Source organism: Myxine glutinosa, chromosome 8 (assembly GCF_964187855.1).
Source record: "Myxine glutinosa chromosome 8, kmMyxGlut1.1, whole genome shotgun sequence".
Classification (NCBI taxonomy): Eukaryota; Metazoa; Chordata; class Myxini; order Myxiniformes; family Myxinidae; genus Myxine; species Myxine glutinosa.
In genome coordinates this window covers 38,376,729-38,401,370 of record NC_136268.1, presented here as the reverse complement: position 1 = coordinate 38,401,370, position 24,642 = coordinate 38,376,729, and the positions used below count along the sequence as shown (strand labels likewise).

General features: G+C 50.0%; 1 protein-coding gene across 2 annotated transcripts in view; it reads right to left on the bottom strand.

Moving 5' to 3' along the window:
• LOC137415686 (microsomal triglyceride transfer protein-like) overlaps positions 1 to 24,642 on the bottom strand; it is a 295,927-nt gene that overhangs the window by 13,340 nt on the left and 257,945 nt on the right. For both annotated transcript variants that reach the window (XM_078783199.1, XM_078783200.1), the window contains 2 exons: positions 21,852 to 22,079; positions 21,574 to 21,698 (listed from right to left, as the gene is read on the bottom strand). In XM_078783199.1, the coding sequence (XP_078639325.1) occupies positions 21,574 to 21,698; positions 21,852 to 22,079 (353 nt within the window). The remainder of the gene's footprint in view (positions 1 to 21,573; positions 21,699 to 21,851; positions 22,080 to 24,642) is intronic.

Here is a 24,642-nt window from a genome sequence, read left to right as displayed (position 1 = left end):
CGCCATGTGGCGCCCGCAGACTCTGAGCCAGGCGGCTGACGCTGCGGCCCGTTGGGAAGCAGCGAGGCCCCTGGCCCGGGGGGGCGAGCGTCTCGCAATGGCGGTCCGCCAGATGGGACCCCCGATGGAGGGCGGACCCCTTAGGGGGCCCGCCCCCGACGTGGGTCCTGACCTGGCGGGCATGGTCCGGAGGCTGGTGGACCAGCGCCTGGCGGGACCTGGACCATGGCAGGCGGCCCCGGAGGTGGCCCGCGGTGGACCACGAGCGGGTAATCCAATTCGGACCTACAGGGGGGGGAATTTGGAATTCCGGAGGCAAGCACCTTATCAGGTGAGGTGCTATACCTGCAACCGCCTGGGTCACCTGGCGCGGCACTGTCGAAACGCGCGCCGGGATGATCCCCGGCAGTTGAGGTCCTCAACTCCGCCCAGGGGGGAGCGGGTTAGCCGACCCCAGACACCCCCCCGCCAGACCCCGGGAAACTAGAAGGTGTCGGGCACGTAGGGCGGTGTTCGGCAGCAGAGGATGGAGGAGAGCCCTCATTGACGCGACAGGTCATTTATTGTGGCCAAATTGGAACCGGTAGCCTGACAATTAGATGCAAAATTGCCGGCGTGGGGGTAGACGCCGTAGTGGACACAGGAGCTAGCGCCACGATCATCAGCCCTGTGGTCCTTGATTCGAGCGCAGGTGGCTGGGATAAGATCCAGCGCCTGCAAAATTATAGTTTGCAGCTTGCTACCGGGGTAACGGCCCCGATCATAGGGCGTGGTTCTGTGACCCTCAAGTTAGGGTCGGTAAGGAGGGAGATAGATGTTTGGGTGGCGGAGGTGTGCGACCCATGTTTAATAGGGTTGGACCTGTTGACTGCCAGCGGTTGTAAAATCGACTTGTGCCGGGGGATCCTGCAGGTGGGAGTAGAAGAGCTGCCGTTAGGGGGAGTGAGCACGGCCGAGAGAGCGGAGCTGGAGGCTTCCGAGGCCGTGACCATCCCCCCAAGGGCCGAGGCGATAGTGCCGGCCCGGTGGGCAGCTCGCCCAACATGGCAGGAGTCCTGCGGCCTGGTCGAACCGGTGGCAGCGCAGTCCATACCGGGTTTAATCGTGGGCCGCACCCTTGTAAAAACGGACGGACCGGTAGTGGCCGTCCGAGTAGTAAATGTGAGTACAGAACCACGCACTATAGTAAGGGGCACGAGGGTAGCTGGCTGCACCCCAGTTGAGGAAGTCGCGACAGTGAGGGGCGAGAACGTCCAGCCGAGCCGACCCCGGGGGGAGCCTTCAATAACAAGTAGGAATTGGCCCGATCCCATTTGCGAGATGGTAAATCGTAGTAGCGTAGAGTTGGGAGGTACCCAGAGGGAGGCCTTACACAAACTGGTTGGGTCCCATTTGGACCTCTTCTCCCTGTCCACCGAGGATATTGGACGTACGGGCCTGGTGAAACATCAGATCCACACCGGTGAGGCCCGGCCTATTCGTCAGGCCGCCCGACGGCTCCCTTGGAGCAAGAGGGCGGAAGCTGACGAGCAGGTTGCAAAAATGCTCGACGCAGGTGTGATCGAGCCCTCGGGAAGTCCTTGGATGTCACCTGTTGTGCTGGTCAAAAAGAAGGATGGGACCACGCGGTTCTGCGTGGACTATCGCCAGCTAAACAACGTGACACTCAAGGACTCATATCCCCTGCCAAGGATTGATGACACCCTCGATGCCGTTGCGGGCTCAAATTGGTTCACAACTTTGGACCTCAAGAGTGGGTATTGGCAGGTGGAGATGGATAGGGCAGGGAAGGAGAAAACGGCATTTTCCACAGGTAAGGGACTGTATCAGTTTACTGTGATGCCGTTTGGTTTGTGTAACGCCCCCGCCACCTTTGAGAGATTGATGGAGCATGTACTAGGCGGCATGCCATGGCAATCATGCCTGGTGTACCTGGATGACGTCCTGGTACATGCCCAAACGTTCCCCCAGGCACTAGCTAATTTGGACCAGGTGTTCGGGTGCCTCAGACAGGCAGGGTTGAAGCTGAACCCGAGTAAGTGCACTTTGTTTGCAAGAGAGGTGGCCTATCTAGGTCACGTGATTGGCCGCGAGGGGGTAAAAACAGACCCAGACAAAATTAAAGCGGTAGAGGAGTGGCCCGCACCACGTACCATCAAAGAGGTGCGGGGATTTTTGGGACTCTGCTCCTACTACCGGCGCTTTGTGGCGAAATTTGCGGAGTTGGCCCGTCCCCTCCACCGGCTTACGGAGAAGGGGACGCGATTTAATTGGACACGGGAGTGCCACGAGGCCTTCCAAAAATTGAAGGGGTGTCTAACATCCGCACCCCTTCTAGCTTACCCCACCAGTGACGGGACATTTACCCTGGACACGGATGCGAGCCAGGAAGGATTGGGCGCAGTTTTGTCTCAGACACAGGAGGGCGTGGAGAGAGTGATTGGTTATTATAGTCGGGCCTTAAGTAGGCCCGAGAGAAATTATTGCGTCACTCGCAAAGAGTTATTGGCTATGCTGGCTGCCATGAACCATTTCCACCCGTACTTGTACGGGCGGAAATTTTTGGTTAGAACTGACCATTCCTCCTTGCAATGGCTCCTTCGGTTCAAGGAACCGGAGGGCCAAATTGCAAGGTGGTTGGAAAAGTTGCAGCAGTACGATTTTGATGTGGCCCATAGGGCCGGGAAGGCCCATGGTAATGCGGACGCACTCTCTCGGCGTCCTTGTCTGGGGGAAAACTGTAAATTTTGTGCGAGACACGAGGAGAGGGAGCAATTGGGCGATTCCGCCCCGATTCTCGTCGTCCGGGCAACCCGGGTGAGAGGGCCAATTTTGCCACTAACCGCGGACGAGGAATTTGGAGAGTTGGCTTGGAGCACGGCCCAGCAGGAGGATCCTGTTCTGGGGCCGGTGTTCCAATGGGTCAAATTGGGGCAAAGACCAAAGGGGGAAGAGGTCACCCCCCTCGGGGCGCAGACAAAGGCATATTGGGCTCAGTGGCAGACCCTGGAATTGAAAGGCAACATCTTGTATCGCAAGTGGGTGGAGGTGCCCTCTGATCGAACTTCCTGGCTGGTGATAGTCCCTGACAAATTCAAGAACGTCATATTGCAACAGGTGCATGGTACCCGCTCCGGCGGCCATTTGGGCAGGACAAAGACAATATCTCGGGTCCGCCGGAGGTTCTATTGGGTGAATATGGGGCGCGACATACAGGACTGGTGTCGGAGATGCGACGCCTGTTCTGCCAAAAAGGGACCAGCACGGAGGATGAGGGCCCCCCTTCAATTACATCAGGTGGGGGCCCCCCTTGAGCGGGTGGCTATGGATATTCTAGGACCGCTGCCCCGCACCCGCCAAGGTAATAAGTATATCCTCGTTGTAATGGACTATTTCACCAAGTGGCCGGAGGCCTACGCCCTCCCCAACCAAGAAGCAGGGGTGGTAGCGCAGGCCTTCGTGGAAGGATTTGTGTGCCGGCATGGGATTCCACAGGAGTTGCACACCGACCAGGGACGAAATTTTGAGAGCAAATTGCTAAAAGATGTGTGCAGTCTCCTGTCAATTCGGAAAACCAGAACAACGCCTTTAAGACCTCAATCTGACGGGATGGTGGAAAGATTCAATCGAACTCTAATCCAACAACTGGCACTGTTCACCACCACCCGTCAGGATGACTGGGACGAACATCTCCCTTACTTGCTCATGGCCTACCGAACCAGCCAGCACGGGGCCACCGCATGCAGTCCAGCGTTGCTTATGTATGGGCGGGAGTTACGGGCTCCCGCCGACTTGCTATGCGGTCCCGTGCCAGACACAGTGGTTAACCCGCCGAGGGAGGGGTACGCACGTCACCTAGAGGAAGGCATGGAGCTAGTCCATGCCTTCGCCCGCCGCCAACTCCATCTGGCGGGGGAAAAGATGAAGCGCAGGTACGACGACCGGAGCCAGGGGAGTCAATACGCTCCGGGGATGAAGATTTGGTTCTTTAATCCCCGGAGGCGGAAGGGAAGGTGCCCAAAACTCACCTCCCCCTGGCAAGGCCCAGGAGTCGTCCTGTCGCAAATCTGTGACGTGGTCTTTAAGATCAAAATGGGGCCACGAGCCCTCCCTCGGATCGTCCACGCCGACCGGATAAGACCTTACACCGGCGAGCAGGCGCCCCCGTGGATCGCCTCGGCTTTAGATGCCGAGGCGGGACCCAGTACCTCTGAATAAGGGGGGCTTATTAGTGCCAGAGGACTGGGGGATTGAGGAGCGATAGGCCCGGTGGGAGAGGGTGGCATCCCTGCCACCTTTCCCATATGGGGGGGGCAAATGCGCAATAGCTTATGGGGTGTATGGCAGTGAAAACTAGCCCGGGTGGGTTAGGATATTGTGTGTAGGGATCTAGAGAAGATGACCTTAGGTAACGTTAAGGTTAGTTAGTGACTGATACCTGTAGTGGGGACGCAGGTAGATTAGTGTGGATTATAATGACGAGGGAGCGCAATAGTTAAAGGGACGACTGGGAAGCGCAAGTTTCAGAAGGGAGTAGTTAGCTGAGATGATGCCGTGTTTGTGAGAATTGAACAGGTGTGATTGCACAGGTGTGCAACTGGACAGGTGTGTGGAGCAGTGTATGAGTAGTGAGTGTGTGGATCAGCGCGAATGCGCTTGGGGAGAGAAGGGTGCCGGTGGCACCAGGTGTGAGAGCACAGGTGTGCAGATACAGGTGTGTGGAGAGAGTTGGAGTGAGTGGTACGGAGTGGTGTGCATGGTGCGAAGGTGTGGATGGGGGAAGAGTGGACCCCTTTCACGAGCACCCGGGGCGGGTAGTGTAAGTGTTAGGTAGAGGGTGCAGGTAAATTGTGGTTGGATATTGGCATTTGTGGTGCGGTTGCAGAATGGTGTTGTGAATGGGTGCATTAGTGTTGTGGAAATGGCTGGGCGTGTAGCCTGTTAGTGTGTGTAGTTGGTTGAGCACTCCACCACTGTGAGGATGTCGGCCAGGTGAGGCCGCAGGTGGGCTCTGGGAGCCGGTAGTTGTGAGTGGGTGCCTGAGGATCCCGGGTGTGGATCGGGCAGCCCAGTGCCAGAGAGGGCACCGAGTGGGGAGAGAGCCAAAGGGCCTTCCCCAGGTAGTTAGGTTAGGGTAAGGAGCAGGTAAGCTCGGAGGCAACTGCAGTGGTGGAGGTGTGCAGGTGGGTAGACCCACTGGGAGAGGTACACGCCACAGCCCAGAAATTGTACGAGGGCACCGGGAGATGAATCGGGGGAGTGAGACCCCAAATTGAAGAGCACCACAGTTTGGCCAATGGGAATTGGTTTTTAGAACCCATAGTGTAAGAGGGCCAATGGTTTGGCCGGAGAAAGACCCCGGGTAGTGTAAAGTTGTTAAAGTCATTTAGGAGATAGTTAGGATTGATGAACCTGTCGCACCATACGCAGCCACTTACCTGTGGTGATGATGATGACTCCACACCTGTGTTTTCTTTGTTTTGTTGCAGGAGATGAATCGCTGTGTGGATTTGTGAGACGCATCACGACGTGGATGAGACATTGGGGTGATTCCATCTCTCCCTCCCTAGGAGGGACTGATGATGAATTGGTAATGGCAAATTATGATGTTGAGTTGGAGATGGCAAATTTTGACGAGAGTTGAAAATGGCAAATTTGATTGGTTAGGAGGGAGAGAAGACGAATTTGGTTTATGGGAGGAACGGGGAAGACAGTAGGGATGTTTGTTGATTTGTAAAGTAGATGTTTATGGGTAGTGTTGTGTTTTATGGATACAGTAAGGGGTAAGGGAGGGGCCATGTAGGTTACCTGGTGGGGGGGGGGGGGGGCGTACGATAGGAACGTACCTGTCTCACCTGGTTCCCATGTGCCCCCAGTGTGCATTACCTTATATTGCGTGCACTTTTGCGCCCTTACCACCTTACTCACTTGTTTCTTCTTTTGTCTCCCACCTCCGAGGATCTGGCTTTGGGGTAGAGAGAGAGGAGAGAGAGGTGCTGGCTACGCAGTTGTGGGCCTGCACTTTCGCTGCTTGCTGCCTGGATCGATACACCATATGGACCGCAATGTTGGTGGCCACCCACAATGGACCGTAGTTCTTTTGCGGCCAAGCACCACCCGTGGATGGACCTATGGGTCAACGTGGCACCTATGCCATACAGGTGAACCACTTTTAGTTGACACCAAGTGCACCACAAGAAGAGCAAGAGACACCTGCAGGGTTAGGGGTTGTCGCATTTATTTTTAATCATTGAACAATGGTGACTGCACCGATTGGTGGTGGGGTGGTGCTGTTGATGCTCGGAAAGGGTGCTCTGCACGTTATTAAAGGCCGTCGGCCACAGAGCACTCGTGGGTTGGTGTATCGATGTTGGCAAGCGCGCTCTCTCTATGCATAACATCTGCATGTGTTCCTCCAAAAACAGGTCCTGGATCGTAGTGTAAATAGCAGCGTAGTCTTGTAAATAATGCTCCCTACCGGCTGTATGTTTAGTTTGAGAATTCTTTCCGGATTCGGTTATCCTGTGGGTGTGTTTCTGTGAGGAGAAGGGTGCAACGTCGCAGGGGGACATATTTACTCATTTGTGAATATCTGTAAAACTGTCGCACTCAGGGTAGAGTTAATAGTAGAGGGAACTACATTGCGTGCCACACTAAAGTAGGTAAAAATTTATCGGGTCGGGACGCCCCGAGGGTAGAGAAGGGTGCAATGTTGCGAATATGGAATTTGGCCTCCATATCCGCTTGTAAATATTCCCCTATTTTCTCCAATACTCCCCAACTTTCCCCAGTCCCCCATTCCCTAGTCCCATTGCATGTAAATAACAATCAGTAGAGCCGACCTTCCCCTTATTCCCCCATTAAATGTCGTGCCCAGGTCCACCGCACCACACGTAGACAACTTTCGGACATCTTCCTAGTTATTCTTAATCTATGTCAGTTAAGGCCTCGTTTCCATTAATTATGACTCTTCGTTGCACCAGAATGTGATTATATGGCACCAGTAGTGAGTTTAGGACCTTCCCATACCTCCTCCCATCTTCTTCCCCAAACAACAACAATAACAACAACTACAACAACAATTACAACAACAACAGAGGGGATGGCGGCGGAGCGGGGGAGGATGCGTCCTCACACCGGCTCGATTAGCTCCAGACCATGCGCTCCACGGGGTTACCCCGAAGGGGCTGGCTGTCAGCTCCTCGTCGGGGGCGGAGCCAGTAACCCCCCCCGCACGCACCCAATGAGAAGCAACGTGCCGATTCCACGAGGCGGAGCTAACGAGCCGAGGGCGTGTCACTCCCCGCCGGATATACGCAGCCGCTTGCCGGACGTGACGTCAGATGCGCCCCCAGCTTGAGACGACAAGACGCCACCTCGAGCGCTGAGAGACCTCCTGCATCTTTTGGGCCGCGCCATCCTGTCCCTGAGCACAAGGTGCACCTTGTGCTGGCCATCACGAATACCCGCTTTCCTAGCCATCAATCCCCGTGTGAGTCAGTTTTTGTCCTGTTTCTCTGTGGTCTGTCGGGAATAATATAAGGTTGTGTCTAAGTGCCTGTCTTCCTATGATGTACCTCTTGTAGTTGTAATCTAACCTTCCGCCTTAATATAACCTCCTCCGGAGGTCTTGAGAACTGAACCCCTGGTGTCGTATTGTGTCATTATAACCCAGCCGGGTGTCTTCTCTTTCCTATTGAGCCAGCGTAGCGCGGCTTTGTCGACGTTCGAGTACAATCGGGTAATTTGTGAATTTGTGCGGACACGACGGCCATTCCGCTCGGCCCACCTTAACATCAAAGTCGTGTCTGTAACAATATATATATATATATATACATATATATATATATATATATATATATATATATATATATATATATATATATATATATATATATATATATATATATATATATATATATATATATATATAAACTCGACTCGATTATAAACGATTCGACTATAAACCGTCGGATATATTGATATATATTGTTACGGATCTCGAGGGTCGGCGCTCCCCTTATCAAGGGGGGGGGGGGGGGGTTAATCCCCTTGTCTTTTTAGCTGGCCGTCCCGAGTCCTGGGAAGTTATAAGGTTCATTCCGGTCGGTGGTAGGTAGGGTTGTTGGTCGAGTCTTAGTCCAATTACCTAAGTACTACCACCGGCCGTAATGCAAGGAGATAACTCCTACCCGAGCCGCAGCGTTAGTGGATACGCCGAGCGAAGCGAGCCGTGACTCGGGCCGTTAACAATGACTAAACCCGATTATAGCGGTTCCTAATTGTGCCACAGGTACTCAATTGAGAAAAGACGAAAGTGAAGGGATTAAGACGAAACCAGAAAGAACAGGTGAATTTATTACAAACCAAAAAGAAGAGGAAAGGAAAGAATGTACAAGAAAGGAAGAAGAAGAAGCAGGACACAGGGCAGTCTTAGCAACAGTCTTAACTTATGACCGCAGACAAACATACACACTCACACGGGGATTGTAGCTGGTAGGCTGGAAGGTCCAGGTAGATGGTCCAGGCGATGGGGTCCAGGCTCCGGTCCACTCCAGTCCAGCGCGCGAAACCCGGCAGGCAGCTCCGCGTATCATTCAACGCGAGTGGACCTTCCATATAGCGGGGGGACTGGGATGCTTCGTATGTAATAACTGCACATCGGATTTTTATGTGAAAAAAGAAAAAATATTTTTTCACATAAAACGGCTTTTTTGTGTGCAAAAAAATTATTTTGCTATTTTCGGAGAAAAAAAATATTTCGCCCTTTTTCGGGAAAAATCAAATAAAATGCCCTTTTTGGTCGAAAATGTCTGGCAACGCTAAAAAAAATTAGGGAATTTTTCGAAATTTTTAACTGCGATCGAAATTTTTAACTGCGATCGATCTCAAAAACAAAACGTTGCGTCCACTTGCGTGCGTTGCGTCCACTTGCGTGCGTTGCGTCCCCAGTGTGTACAGCAGTGAGGCAGTGTACTACAGTGAGAGAGTGTACACAAAGTGTGAACAAGTCTCCTATCAAGATGCGTGCTGCTCTTCGTGACAAGTGGCTGAAGGAATTCAACGCTGGCGGCGATGGGGCCACCTTCAAGTACGTGTCGAGTGACACGGCTTTCTGTCGAGCTTGTGAAAAGACTTTCCGGGCGAAGCAGAAGTCTGAGCTGGCCCAACATGTCCGAGGAGACCGCCACAAGAGCAACTTGGCCTTGAAGAAGAAGAGGACGGTCACGCAAGCCACCATGGAGGACTTTGGTGGCGGAAAGAGGCACAAGTGCGACGTCGTGGCTCAGGAGCTGTGCCAGGCCATGCTGGCCGCTGGCATCCCATGGTCGAAATTGGAAAACCCTGCCCTCCGGTCGTTCCTGGAGAAGCACATCACTCTCCAGATCCCCAATGAAAGCTGGATTCGAAAGCACTACCTCGACAAGTGCGACGACGAGGCCTTGGCGGGGATCCGTGCCGACCTCGGACAGCAGCCCATCTGGCTGTCCGTCGACGAGACGACCGATTCGGCAGGTCGATATGTGGCCAACATCATCGCGGGACGCTTGTCCAAGGAGGGGTACTTTCGTCCCCACCTCGTCCAGTGCATGTTTCTGGAAAAGACCAACTCCGGGGAGATCGTGCGCGCAGTCAATGACACGCTGCGCTATCTTTGGCCTGATTTCAAGCCGGAGTGCCTCAAGGTCCTCGTCAGCGATGCCGCGGCCTATATGATCAAGGCCGGCCATGCCCTGAAGGAACTCTTCCCGGGCTTGCTGCATGTGACTTGCATTGCCCAGGCGCTCCACCGTGTCTGCGAGACAGTCCGAGAAATGTTCAAGGACGTCAACGACCTGATTGCCATGACGAAGAAGGTGTTCGTCAAAGCCCCGTCGCATGTTGTCCTTTGGAAGGAGCAGCAGCCCAATCTTTCTCTCCCCCGGAGCCCATTCTGACTCGGTGGGGGATGTGGATCGATGCCGCGGTGTTTTACGCCGAGCACTTCGAGGCCGTCAAGGACATTGTGGACCAGCTGAATGATGATGACGCGATAGCAATCCGGAGTGCCAAGGACCTGTTCGGAAAGGCGAACATCAAGCTCAGTTTGGTCTTCTTAAATGCCCATGTGTCGTTCATCCCGAAGATCCTTAAGCAGCTGGAGGAGGCCGGCATGGAGCTGGCCAAGGCCTTCCAGCTCCTTGATCAGGCCAAGGAGGAGCTCGAAAAAATCCGAGGCTGCCGTAAGGAGATTCTGCTCACCTAGTTCAAGGCGGTGCTGCAGCGCAATCCCGACATTGGTGTGCTGAGGACAGTGGCTTTGATCCTGGATGGAGATCAGCACGGATCTGAGGTTGGTGTGCCGGCTGGAGTCAAGCTTGCTGACATTCCCCTCTTGAGGTACTGCCCCATCGTCAGCGTCGACGTGGAAAGGTCCTTCTCCGTCTACAGAATCGTCCTCACTGACCGCCGACACTGCCTCACCAAGGAGAACATTACCAAGATAATGATTTCAAACACCTACTTTAACCGTTCCTAAAAGGGTCTTGTCAATTTCTTCTAGTCCTCTACTTATCAAACAATGCGGTTGCAATAAAGGTACCTGAACGTCATTTTTTACCTGTTTACTAGCCCAGAGTGCTTAATGTTGTGCAGGAAAAAGCTTACCATTTTTTGTTCTTTTTTTGACTGATTTCTGAAAAACTTGGTAATAATAGAAAATGAATAAAACGGGGGAAAAAAATATTTCGGGATTTTTTCACATAAAAAAAAAAAATTCCCGCTTTTCAAAACATAAAAGGCCTATTTTCTTAACATAAAAATCCGTAGTCTAGTAATAACTGTATGTTCGCACCAAACGCACCCTCTCAAAGTCCTCTTCCAAATGTGCGCTCCGTAGCAGTCTTTAATAGCGCCGCTCTCGCACGAGTCCTTTGCAATGTGCGCGCCTCCAACACCGCATAAGTCCTCTATTAATGCGCGCGCCTCCAACAAGTCCGTTACAATGCGCGCTCTCCCACCAGTCCTGTGAAAGGGCTTTTCGTTCGCGCTTATATCACGCGAGCCAAGATCACTCCACGCTTCATAAAGCCACGCCCGTCGGTGATATTCCCTCAGCCCTGGTTGGCTGGTGAGGGCTTACCGGCCACACCTTTGACGGCTGGTTGACAGGCCACACCTTGTTATCGGCGTTCCGCCCCCTTTTTCCTCGGGCCTGACCGCATGGTTAATGGCGGCTAATGAGTGAGCGCTAAGGCGGCTGCTGCTGGCAGAGGCGCGTAATAGCGTCGCTGGGAGGGAGTGGTTGGCAAAATGGCCGGAATTGGATTGGGGACCTACTCTTATTTAATTGATGCAACGCAGATTCAACTATTGGAAACACGGCCTTATCTAAAACACATAATAATGAAATAACTAAGTTCCTATGGTGGCCTACGTGTTGCTTGTGGACTAACTATGGGTGCAACCTTTAACCTTTTAATAATGGGATATTTACAAGTAATTATTTACACAAGTGTGGGTTCTAAAACCGTAACACTGCACCCTCCATTTTTCCAGGCTTGTACCGAGCCGAAACAAAAGGAACTATCTTTTAAATTAATGTGACACTTAGGTGTGGTTACCCACTACTTTTAACCTCACCCTGAGTGCGACAGTTTTAACACTAGATATGTCCCTCCTGCTGTGTTGCATCCTACCTAACCGACTCACGCCCACAATTAACCGAATTACGGAATGGTCTTCAAACTAAACATTTCGCCGGTGGGGAGCATTATTTACAATACACTAATTATTTACACTGTCACCCAGGACCTGTCTTTTGTGGGAAAAGAAAAGATGTTTGAAAAGAGGAAAAATGCCATTGCCATGCACTGCACCGATACACCATACCATATGTACCCAATGAAATGAATGCACCAATAATAAAGAAATGCACCAATAAGCACCATCATGAAAAATGCACCAAAAGCACGAAAATGCACAGTCATCACATTTCCAAAATAATAAATGATGTCTGATGTCTTCTCTGCTGGGCCGATGTTTCTGGGTGTCTTCTTGCTTGATGTTGTTGTTTTTTTTATAAGAAGGGCACACACCGCGTCTGCATCTTTATTTGTGGCCAGCAGGGCCAACTCAGATGGTCCACTGCTGGGCATAGGTGCCACTTAGAACACAGTGGTCCGCAAGCCAGATACCGCTGGCAACAATGGTCGGTCCCAGCAGAGGTGCCAGGCCACAGAACGTGTGGTCCATTTGGTGCATCAGTGCAGGCAGGGGGCAGCAAGGGTGCGGGCGCACAACTCACGGCACCTGCACACTCCCCTCGGGCACAAAAGAACAATGGTCCATGAGCGGGGAAGGAAGACAAGCAGATTAGCGGGCAGGGGCGCAAGGGTACACATCAAAACAAGGTAATGCGATATGAAGGGCGTGGGAGAGCGAGCGAAGAAAGCTTGTCCCTAGCGTTCGTCACCCCCCATGTCACCTACTCTACCCTTGCCCCTACCCCGTATTTACACAATTTACAAATTCATCGCTAATGTCTTGTCCCCCATATCTCCCCTAATGCCAAATTCGTCATCAATCCCTCCTAAGGAGGAAGAGATGGAATATCAAACAATGTCTCACCCACGTCAAGATGCGTCTTTCATTCCAAATGCCTGCAAAAATCTGGTGTGGAGTCTTATCACCCAGGTGAGTGGATGCGGATGGTGCGAAGAGATTTTCTCCTATCTAACTTCTAAATGACATTAACTCTCTTTACTCTACCACTACATTGGCCACTACATTCTACATTGGCCACTTTACACTATGCGGTTCTAAAAACCAATTCCCATTGACCATACTGTGGCGCTCTCCAATTTGCAATTTGGGGTCTCACTCCCCCGATTTTTCTCCCTGTGCCCTCGCACAATTTTGGGCTGGGTCACGTGGCTCACCAGCAGGTCCGCTCACCTGCACACCTCCGCCACTGCAGTTGCCACCCGAGCTTACCTAGCTCCTCACCCTAACCTGGGGAAGGCCCTCTGGCTCCCTTACCCCACTAATGCCCCCTCTGGCATCGGGCTACCCGGGTCCTCTCTCGAGATCCACCGGCCCCACTGAACTCTACTACCTGGCTCCCAGAGCCTACCTGCGGCCTCATCTGGCCAACAGACTACCAGTGGCAGAGTGCCCATTTAACCATTCACACCAACAGGCCACACGCCCAGCCATTTCACTTTACTCATGCACCTAATCAAACACTTCTTTCCACGACCTGCACCACAGATGTCAATATCCAACCAAATTTACCTACTCCCTCTACCTACTTTTAAACTACCCTCCCTGGGTATTCGTGAAGGGGTCCATCCTTCCCCCATCCACTCCTTCGCACCATACACTCCACTCCACTCAATCCATACTCCATCTACTCCACACCATTCATTCCACACTCTATTTATTCCAGACCATCTATTCCATATCACCAAGCTCTCTTGCACACTCTTGTGCTCTCACCATTCATCCACTTTTACACACACACACATCTTTCACGAGCATTGCCTCACAATTCCTCATTTCATCACGCTCACCACAAAGAACTTCCATACGCAATGCCTCATTTCATCACCCTCACCACAGAGATTCTCATACACACAGCATCATTTAAACTAACTACTCCCTTCTACTACTAGTGCTCCCCGTCATCCCTTATACTATGCACATCCCGCGTCGTTATCATCCAACTACTCTACTCTACGTCCCCACTACTTGTACAATGTCGCTACTTAATTCTCAAGTCACCTATGGTCATCTTTCTAGATCCTATCATTTATCCTAACCCTCCCGGGCTAGTTTGGTACTGCCAATCCCCCTAAACCTATAGCTCCTTTGCCCAAAAAAGATACGATGTGAGGGATGGTAGATCTACCATCCCTCTACACCGCATACCATTCACCATCACTACCACTATTCGTTCACTACTCTATGAGCCTCTCGGTGCGTCAATGCATTTTTACTGCTCGGCTTCACAAAGCCGAGCGATGCATACGGTGGTCTGTCTCCTGCAGGTTGGGTCCGTCCGGCACTAGGATTCAGGGGAGGAGGTTTTGTCGGGCCAAGACTCCAGGCACTATCCCTACGCAGGGCCTTTCGCTCCCATGCGCGGTTGCCCAGCCTTCCCCGGCCGTAGCGCCGCCACCACAAGGGGGTGCCGCTCCGAACCCTCCTACCTCCCCTCGAACCGGGCCGGTCGCCTTGCCTGGAAAAACGCAGCACCGACCGTGCAGGGTGGGGCCCGGCCCGAATCGTGCACGGCGCTCCTTGCAGAAGCACCGTGGCAACGATCCCCACAGCACACAAAGAGCACCACGCCCCGAGAGCTCACGTCTGCTATACGTCGGCCTAACCGCTGCCCCGGTCAGCGTCGATGCTCGACTTGCATGCTCAGACCACGCGTTCCTTTCTTCACTCACAACTCCCATACACTCCGTGCACTCGACTACTGCACTCTCGTGCACACTCGTCCACTCAACACTCAGGTGCACACCACTCGCTGCTCGCACACTCCATTACACACCTCTCTCGCGCACCTTCTTGCGCACACTCTCCTGGTACGTACTTCGTACCACTCACGGGTGTGCACTCTGTTGCCACCCAATAACGCGCTCTGGTGTGCTCTCCCGCACACGCTCCACAACCAGCTCACACTCCGTGTCACACTCACTCCCACACATACACTCCATTGTGCATTCTCCCTCGCTTTCACACTCTGTTGTGCATTCATTCTCACTCTCTGTAATACACTCGCGCCCCGGCGCCATTTGCACACGCGCACCATTCTCTCTCAGTGCACCAAGGACCTTCCACGAACGCCCGGGTGCCGTCTGGATCCCAAGCGCGCGAAAAATCCTTTTGCGCCTAATCTTTTCGCGCCATATACAGCCCTACTCACCTTGGCGCTTCCTCTTCTTCGCTCCTCCACCACCTGCAAACTTTCCATTTGGTTATGCAGCACGACATCACGATGTGAACACGGACTTTGGGCATATTCCATTTCTTCTTTCAACGAATGCTTTTCTAAGTCCGCCGTCTCTTCCACCCCAATTTCCACTATTGCTTCGCTTTTATTTTCTTTATTCAGCTCGACGACCGCTGGCGACAATAAAATAAAATCTTTTAATTCGGTGGTCGACGGCTTCTCTATACCCCGGGTGGCGATTTCTATACCCGTCCACGTAACTATGCCTTGCTCAGGCTCGCTCAACCCACGCTCCTCTAACCGCGTTACCTCGTCACGTACAAATGCGACCTCCTCGCCTGCCCTGCGGTCAATCTCCCTCTCAAATTCCTTTGTTTCATACCTGGCTTGCCCCCTCGCTAGCCCCTCGTTAATTTCTTTCATTTGGTCATCCACGTCCTCCAATTGACCCCATAATTTGTTTTCTAATCCTCCCAATTTGCTGTCTAATCCCTCAAATTTGCTGTCTAATCCATCAAATTTGCTGTCTAATCCCCCAAATATGACTTCTAACCCCCCTATTTGACATCCCAATTGCTCCCCCAGTTTATTACTTTGAGCATCCATTTTATTTTCCATCTGCCTACTATTCTTTGCCATCTCCATTTGTATGACCGCCTGTAGCTGCGCCATGAGGTCCTGCATGTCCATCCCTCCCACTTGCACCGTGGGCGCGGACCTCGTCGCCATGTGCGAGGCGCTGCCATTTTGTGCGCCTGCAACCCCCACTACCGCACCTTCATTGCTTTCCTCCTCCATCTCTCCCACTTCTTCCCTGGGGTCCTGGATTGCCTCTAGCTCCTCTTCTATTTCCCCCACCGGCATCCGATCGCCTTGATTATCCATGGCACGATTTAATTTGGCTCTTTTAATAAAAATTTCGGCCGCTTGAAATTTTGACCAAATTTTTCACAGATAAGAAAATTTGGTTCGGGCCCCAAATCCCACTCCTGACACCAGTTGTTACGGATCTCGGGGGTCGGCGCTCCCCTTATCAAGGGGGGGTTAATCCCCCTGTCTTTTTAGCTGGCCGTCCCGAGTCCTGGGAAGTTATAACATTCCTTCCGGTCGGTGGTAAGTAGGATTGTTGGTCGAGTCTTAGTCCAATTACCTAAGTACTACCACCGGCCGTAAAGCAAGGAGATAACTCCCACCCGAGCCGCAGCGTTAGTGGATACGCCGAACGAAGCGAGCCGCGACTCGGGCTGTTAACAATGACTAAACCCGATTATAGCGGTTCCTAATCGTGCCACAGGTACTCAATTGAGAAAAGACGAAAGCGAAGGGATTAAGACGAAACCAGAAAGAACAGGTGAATTTATTACAAACCAAAAAGAAGAGGAAAGGAAAGAATGTAGAAGAAAGGAAAAAGAAGAAGCAGGACACAGGGCAGTCTTAGCAACAGTCTTCACTTATGACCCCAGACAAACATACGCACTCACACGGGGATTGTAGCTGGTAGGGTGGAAGGTCCAGGTAGATGGTCCAGGTGATGGGGTCCAGGCTCCGGTCCACTCCAGTCCAGCATGCGAAACCTGGCAGGCAGCTCCACGTATCGTTCAACGCGAGCGTACCTTACATATAGCGGGGGGACTGGGATGCTTCGTACATAATAACTACGTTCGCGCCAAACGCTCTCCCTCTCAAAGTCCTCTTCCAAATGTGCGCTCCGTATCAGTCTTTAATAGCGCCGCTCTCGCACAAGTTCGTTACAATGCGCGCTCTCCAACCAGTCCTGTGAAAGGGCTTTTCGTTCGCGCTTATATTACGTGAGCCAAGATCACTCCGCGCTTCATAAAGCCACGCCCGTCGGTGATATTCCCTCAGCCCTGGTTGGCTGGTGAGGGCTTACCGACCACGCCTTTGACGGCTGGTTGACAGGCCACACCTTGTTCTCGGCGTTCCGCCCCCTTTTTCCTCGGGCCTGACCGCATGGTTAATGGCGGCGCTTGAGTGAGCGCTAAGGCAGCTGCTGCTGGCAGAGGCGCATAATGGCGTCACTGGGAGAGAGAGGTTGGCAAAATGGCCGGAATTGGATTGGGGACCTACTCTTATTTAATTGATGCAACGCAGATTCAACTATTGGAAACACGGCCTTATCTGAAACACATAATAATGAAATAACTAAGTTCCTATGGTGGCCTACGTGTTGCTTGTGGACTAACTAGGGGTGCAACCTTTAACCTTTTAATAATGGGATATATACAAGTAATTATTTACACAAGTGTTTGGGTCTAAAACCGCAACAATATATATATATACATATATATATATACATATATATATATATATATATATATATATATATATATATATATATATATATATATATATATATATATATATATATATATATATATATATATATATTGTTGTGGATATGAGGATTGTGTTTTTATTATTGTGTTTTTTTATTGTATAGTAAATTGTTGTAAAATATGGCCCTCCTCACTCCAGTGTTGTATAAAGGTCAAAGGGCGTTCCCGTAGTTAATTCCATAAAGCATACACGTTAGCCAATCATAGATTTCCCCCCTTGTTGATAGTTATATCTTTATTATGTGTATTAGGGTAAGGCCTTGTCTTCCATTAAGATGACACTCCATTGCACCAAGTGAAATAAGATAGATTCCCTTCATTCCCCATTCCCACTCCCAAAACCTTCCATTGGCAAGCCTCAATTGCCAGCTACATCCCCTCCAAGCCTCCATTGCCAACTGCACTGGGCAGTTTGCCAGGTTTGCTACAGCTGTGGGTTGCTGATTTCGCCCCAAAACCACCATTGAACATGTGCTCGGGGCGGGGAAGAAGGGCGTGCCCACCCATCGTCATCAAGGGCGGAGCCCAAAGGGCCGTGCCGACCAATCAGGGCCGAGGCGAGCTGACCGATGGGCGTGACCAAAAGGCCGGCGGCTTGATCGCCTGAGGCGCTATAAAAGCGCGCGTGCAAGAAGCGAAAGGGTGGTTGGACCAGACGAGTCAGACGAGTCCTGGAGAAAGCACGCGACGTCCACGCAGCAGCAGCAGCCACAGCAGCAACAGCGGCAGCTTCAACAGCAGCAACAGCGGTGGCTTCAGCAGCAGCCACAGCAGCTTCAGACACAGCAGCTTGGGGCCTTGACGGCAGTTTTGAGCGGGGTCGCGAAGGAACGGCGGCTGCCAAACGCGCCGATCGTGCTGCAGTATCCGTGGACCTTCCTCTCCCTCCAGCCATCCACCTCCTGCCAGTCCTATCATCATTCCCCGCGTGAGTCTGTCCTTGTTTGTTCTGTCCCTGGGTTAATTAAGACTGTAGGTAAGCTAGCGTTGCACTGTGTCTCTAATATCTTCTGTAAATTATTTTCTTATCTTTCCTTCTTCCTTGGTTACTTTTGGTTGTAAATAGTAAATAAATTATATTCGTATTCCCTACTTCTGTCTTCTTCTCCTTCACATCCGTGTCGCTTTTGTCTTTTCCATATTGAATATCTGTGGCGCGATCTGGCCAACGTTCGGGAATCGGGTTAGTCGGGGTAACTGTTCGGCCGTGGTGCCATCCGCTCGGCAAACCAACATCCTTATCCGCGGTCCGTAACAATATATACAGACTTGGCATTTAAAATGGAATTTTTTTTTTCTTGACTTGGGTTTCCTTTCTGAACTCAGAATATCAATCTGGTGAGTTTCTTTTACGCTTCGGTGATTTCTTTGTTAAAAGAACCATGTCACTGATTGTCTGTCGCAGCAAGAAGTCAACAACAGGATTATATCACAGGTGGCGTGACAAAATGTACGGACAGGTACATTTGACGATTGGCTTCACAATCAGGTATATAAGGGTTGTTGCGTTCTGTATTAGTGGAAAACAACGGCTGCACGTCTACAAAAGTTATTGCCGCTTCCCCTGGAGATGGTCCGTCAACTCGACAATGCTGTTTGTCATTTAGTGGTGCCTTTATGAAATTCCGGCATGAAACAGCATGCTATTGCTTGGCAGTATGGCATTACTCAAGGTCAGGTGTCAAAGATCCTGAAACGAAATGCTCAGAGGGGTGTCCCTACTCCAATATCGAGGCCAGGACTTCCCCGCAGAACCACAAGGAGGGATGATCACCAGCTGCACCGGTTAGCCTGCAATGGCCATACCAAGTCAGCTAATTGGCTCAGGGCTGAGTGGCAGCAACTGACAAATGTACCTGTATCCACTAGGCTATTCGACCAACGACTGGTTCAAGCAGGCTATTGTGCCAGGCGTCCCCTGAGAAAGCCACGTCTGACCAGACAACACCGCCAGCGCCGATTACAGTGGGCCAGAGAGCACCGTCAATGGCAGCCAGGACACTGGAATCACGTGATCTTCAGTGACGAGTCTAGATTTCTGGTCTATCGTCAAGATGGCCGCGTCCGAGTGCGCAGACAAGTGCATGAAGCCTACAACGAAGATTGTATAGTGCCAAGAGTCCAAGCTGGAGGTGGTGGGGTGACCGTTTGGGCTGCTTTTCATGCAGGGGGCAAAACTGACCTGGTTGTTCTGAATGGAAACCTGAACCAGTTCAAGCACAGGGCCATTCTGGAAGAAACATTGCTTCCATTTGTTCGTGCAGCCTTTCGAGGAAACTTTGTCTTCCAAGATGACAATGCACGGCCTCATCATGCTCGCATGATCCAACACTTTCTTGCTGACCGTGGTGTAGAGCATATGGAGTGGCCTGCCATGTCCCCGGATATGAATCCGATAGAGAACTTGTGGGCAGAATTAACGCGTCAAATCGACAACTTGGACCAGCAGCCTGCCTCTGTGCGTGAATTGCAGCAGGCCATTGTAACTGCATGGCAAGCGATTCCTGTCCAAACCTTGGCAAATCTCGTGAACAGCATGCCTCAACGTGTACGTGCTCTCCTGAATGCTCGTGGGGGTTACACGAAGTACTGAACTGTAATTTTACTGTCCGTAATCCCAGTCGTAATTTAACTTTTGTTTTTGTTAAAAAAAATTTGCCTAATGTGCAAAATAAAGATATACTTCTGGAAAACGCACAGAAGTTTAACACAGTACTGTCCATGAATTGAGTTCGATGTCAGTTTACATCACTTTCAAGGATCCATTTATTTGCTTCAAAATGTCAAATGTGGTTTTTGTTTCTTTTAAAGGTCACATTAACAAAATCTAGAATAATTTCAACATAATTCCAATGAACTTTTGGTTCTAAGTCATCTTGAAAAGTAAGTTCACCCCCACAAAAAAAATATTCCATATTAAATGCCAAGTCTGTATATACACATTTTTATGTATTTATTTATTTAAAGAGCAACCATTGGGCAAATGTTAGAGCGAAACGATTTTGCTTCCAATTTCCTATATTATTCTTAAGGATACAACACTAAGCGAACAATACATGTACGAGTAGAAACCCAATTGATCATTTGAATCTGGCCACACCTGCTCGTCTAAAATTTGTATGCAGAGTTGTGCAGTTTTTTTTTCACTTTAATGCCTTGTGGGATCAGCCAATAGTTTAATTTCATATACGTGATCTATATGCCTGTCTGGGATTTGATATGGCATGATTCAACTACGCATTGGAGCTGGCAGGATAGCTCAGAGGTAACGCACTTGTCTTTGAGTCGTCTAATCTGGGTTTATGTCAAAAGCAAATTATACACTTGTCATACTGGTGCTTCACAGGCAGAGCGTTTGCCTTAATGAGTATGCAATCCATCTTGTGAGACGTTCAGCCGGGGTTGGATCTGCCACCATTCTCGGAAGGGCATTAAAGATCCCACTGTCTTCTAGAAGAGTAGGTCATTGTATGCTAGCACCGTGACTGACCGTAATATACAGGGGCACTGCATGGACAGTTCCTGAATAGATGATGGAGGCACTGCTGATGCATTGCTTCCTCTATAATAGGGTCGTTGGCCTTGTATAAAGCTTTGCCTCTAGAAATGATGTAAACCAGCAGCGATGTAGTGCAAATGAATGAATGAACTTACACATTCAGGTTTCTCTTGATTTCAAGCGGAAGTTAAGATCTTGCAACGGTCTTGGTCGATTGGATCATGTGGAAGTATTGCACTTACTTTTTGAGCTTTCTCCTCTGGGTTTGATTTCTGATTCGACTATAAACCGTCGGATTAGTGCAGGGCGTTGCATCACATTAGATGTTAAACTGGGAGTCTTGTGTTCTAACATTAGGTTTTTTTTTTTATACAAGATCGAGGCTCGTGAAAGAGCTAACATAAATCACAAAAAAAAACCCGACACATAAAACATATAATAAGGGGAGCAGAAGACAAGATGGGGAGAGAGGGGAAAGCACACAAGTACAACATTTGAGAGCAGGGACGTCGGGAGATCTGTGGGAGGGAGAGGGCTTGGGGGGAGGAGGCGTGCGAAGGGGGGTGCGGTGGGGTGTTGATTTTCATGCCCGAAAATATCCACGGTGTCCTTCGGGTTATCACCGGCACTCACCAAATTGCTATTCTAACATACTTGGTCGACCATCAGTCTGGACCAGGTGATTCGGAAAAGACTTGGTCCAAACTTTCCCTGGCCGACCCCATGAGAAGTTAGGAATAATTGTGGCAGTGAGGAAAGACACGTTTGTAGCATACTTGTTGCAAACGATGGTTTTGGACTGGCGATCCCAAAGACTGACGTCCATGCTGCCCGAGATGTCGATGGAAAGGGCACCCAACAGGTTCACATCATATGGCATGCCAAACTGCAACCATATTAGCTGGAAGATGCAAACAAACACATCAGTGAACAAAACAAAACAAAAACTAACTTTTTCTGTGTTATTGACGACACAATGAGTGATACGAGCAGAAAATCTCACATTGTCGAAGCCAATGGAAATGCATAAGTTTGGAGGCAACAGCTTCTTTACCTGTGAATGGTCGATTAAGAGGATGCTGCCCTTGACAGCACTAGTTGGTTCTCCTGTCGCGGACCACATCTTCGTTACAAGATCAGCGTAGCCATTGAAGAAGGTGATTGGGCGCAGCTGCAAGTCGAAGAGGATAGGCGACATGCTCGCCATCGTTTCAAGGTCTTCTTCACCCTCGTCTGGTGTGCCTGCGATCATTCCTTCAAGGCCTTGCGCTTCGATGGATACCTTGCAGGAGATCGATAGGGCAACGTGTTCAATTGCGGTGAAAATTTCATAGAAAGCCAGATGTGAAAGAGACATTTTGCTTTGGTTTTACAGATTGACATTGCCATGTTCTGAACATTTAATGTACTTTCACAAAAACAAAACACACAACCATTTCCTGAAAGATGCATTGAGTTGGAATGTTGAAATTGCTTTTCACACATTATTTTGTCATGTGAACAACCTTTTCCTCAAAAATATTTATTGATCTGTGTTGTGTCGGGCGACTCTCTCCGAAGTTGAAAATGAAAGTATGAAAGGGAAGAAAGGTAAGAGCTACTCTGTCACACATTTTATCCTGGCACACACGAACAAAAACACTCAAGCTTTTTAAAAGAAGGGTTAAAGGAAATACAGGAAAGGTTTTGATAAACTTGTGGCAAAATATAACTGCTGATGTACTCTAGATGGTCTTTAATGAGCTAGGTAATGAGATGTACTGTACAACAACTAGAGAGGTCATAGAACACCTTACCAAACGCTGCCTTGAGAAACAAGTTCATGAGCGGGAAATTTGATTGGTTGAGATGACATAAAATGGCATATTTTGCCCAAGTACTGTTAAACGGAAGGATTCCAATAAGGCAATTTATGTTCCACAGTGTTCAAGTGTAAATATTGTTGTGGTTTTGGAATAAAGGTTAATTCCCCCTCATAGCAGTTAATTCCCCCTCACACTTCCGTTTCCGGTCTTGCTAGCGAGGGTTCGTTTATTCTCAGCTCTCCATGCTATCCATCGAAATCGAAGTTAAGTAATTGTTCCCATTTGTATTTTCGTTATAACTATTTATTTTATGGTGTATATATTGTCTCCCGACGAAGATTTTCGGTGCAAATCTTTCATACCTGTATTGAAAATCGTGTTAATTCGGGTCGTGTTTTGAGGCCTTGTAGTTGTACAGTGAACACTGTACAACCTTGAGGCTTTGTTTTTCTCTCAGCGGTCCGTGTTTTTGTGATCCAATAACTTTCATTCTCTGTTTTCCCAATCTTTTCACCCCATAGCCCTCTTCCTTGTGTAAATCACAACTCAAAAAAAATCCCCAAAAAAAACATTTCCTTCTCTGTTCTCATTCGTTTATTCATTCTTATTCGTTCGTTCGTTCGTTCTTCGACGACGTGTTTCTCCCCCATTTCCCCAGATAGATTGTCAAATTTCAACTCGTTATTTTATCGTCCATGCGTTATTGTTTTGATTATAGTTACTTTTGGTTTGAATTTCCTGTAACTTGTAATTATTTAATCGTGTTCTGCTCCTCGTGTGCGGCCTTGTAGTTGTACCCCCGTCGGTGTTTGTTATCTTAATCGTGTTTTGCTTGGCTCTTAGTTTTTTTCCCTTCTACCCCGAACATAATACTCTGTCTAACGTTCTAAATCCCCACCTCCCCCCCCCCCACCCCCAAAAACCAAACAAACAAAAAAAAAACCAAAGACATTTATTTTCCTTTCTCCACGTGTACTGTTGACTCATCCTGTATTTTCTGTCCAGGTGTGCTGTTCGCCCCGCCCCCATTAACTCCTTGCCATCCACCGTTTGCCCTTCACGTGACTCGTGGTTGTCCCTCTCGGCTCTCCCCCCGTTGGTATTTTTGTGCACATAAGATTGTTCACGGTTCGGTTTAAATATTATTTAAATATGTATAACCTTTCCCCTTCAGTGTTTTACTCAGTGGTATTTTACAACACGCTGTTTTTCTTCCTATTTAAAAGGCTTTTCTCAATTTCCTCTCCAACTCATTCCACCTCAAAAAAAAGAAATTCAATATCTTATACGTCTCCCTCACTACATGGTCTAAATTCACATTCATTCCATCCCTCCTCCATCATTCTGAACCAGATTGCGAACTTGAAAATCACAACAAACCCAATTTGTTTTCAATGTTCGTCTTTCATTAATCATCCACTTTCTAAACTCCCCTCTTGCCCCTCCCATCCAAATCCCTCCCCTTGCACCTACACTCCTAAACTCCCCCCTTGCCCCGCCACTCTTAAACTCCCCCCCTACCCCTCCACTCCTGAACTCCCCCCTTGCCCTTCCACTCCTGAACTCCCCCCTTGCCCTTCCCCTCCTAAACTCCCCCCTCACTCCTCCCCTTCAAAACTCCCCCCCAACCCCTCCCATTCAAATCTCCCCCCATACCATTCCTCTCCAATTCTCCCTCCTCCCCCCTCCTCCTCAAAGCTGCCTCCTCCCCACTTCGTCTCCCTTCTATCTCATACCTCCACCCCCCCCCCCAACCTTCTTCTTTCCTCTGTCCCCCCCTCAAACAACCCCTCTCTGTGCCTCATCCCTTCACCTTCAAACCTTTCATCCTCCTCATCCTTCCCTTTCTTGGAACTCTTCTGCAATCGCTGACACACTAACAACTGCTCTCCCGACCTCCCCCTCTCATCCTTCATCTTACCCTACTCCTCCCCTCCCCTGTCCTGTACCCGATGCTCCCCCTCTCTCTTCATTAACGGTATGGACCTCAAACATCCGGGGCCTTCGCTCAAACCTGACTGATCTCTCCATACAGGTTGC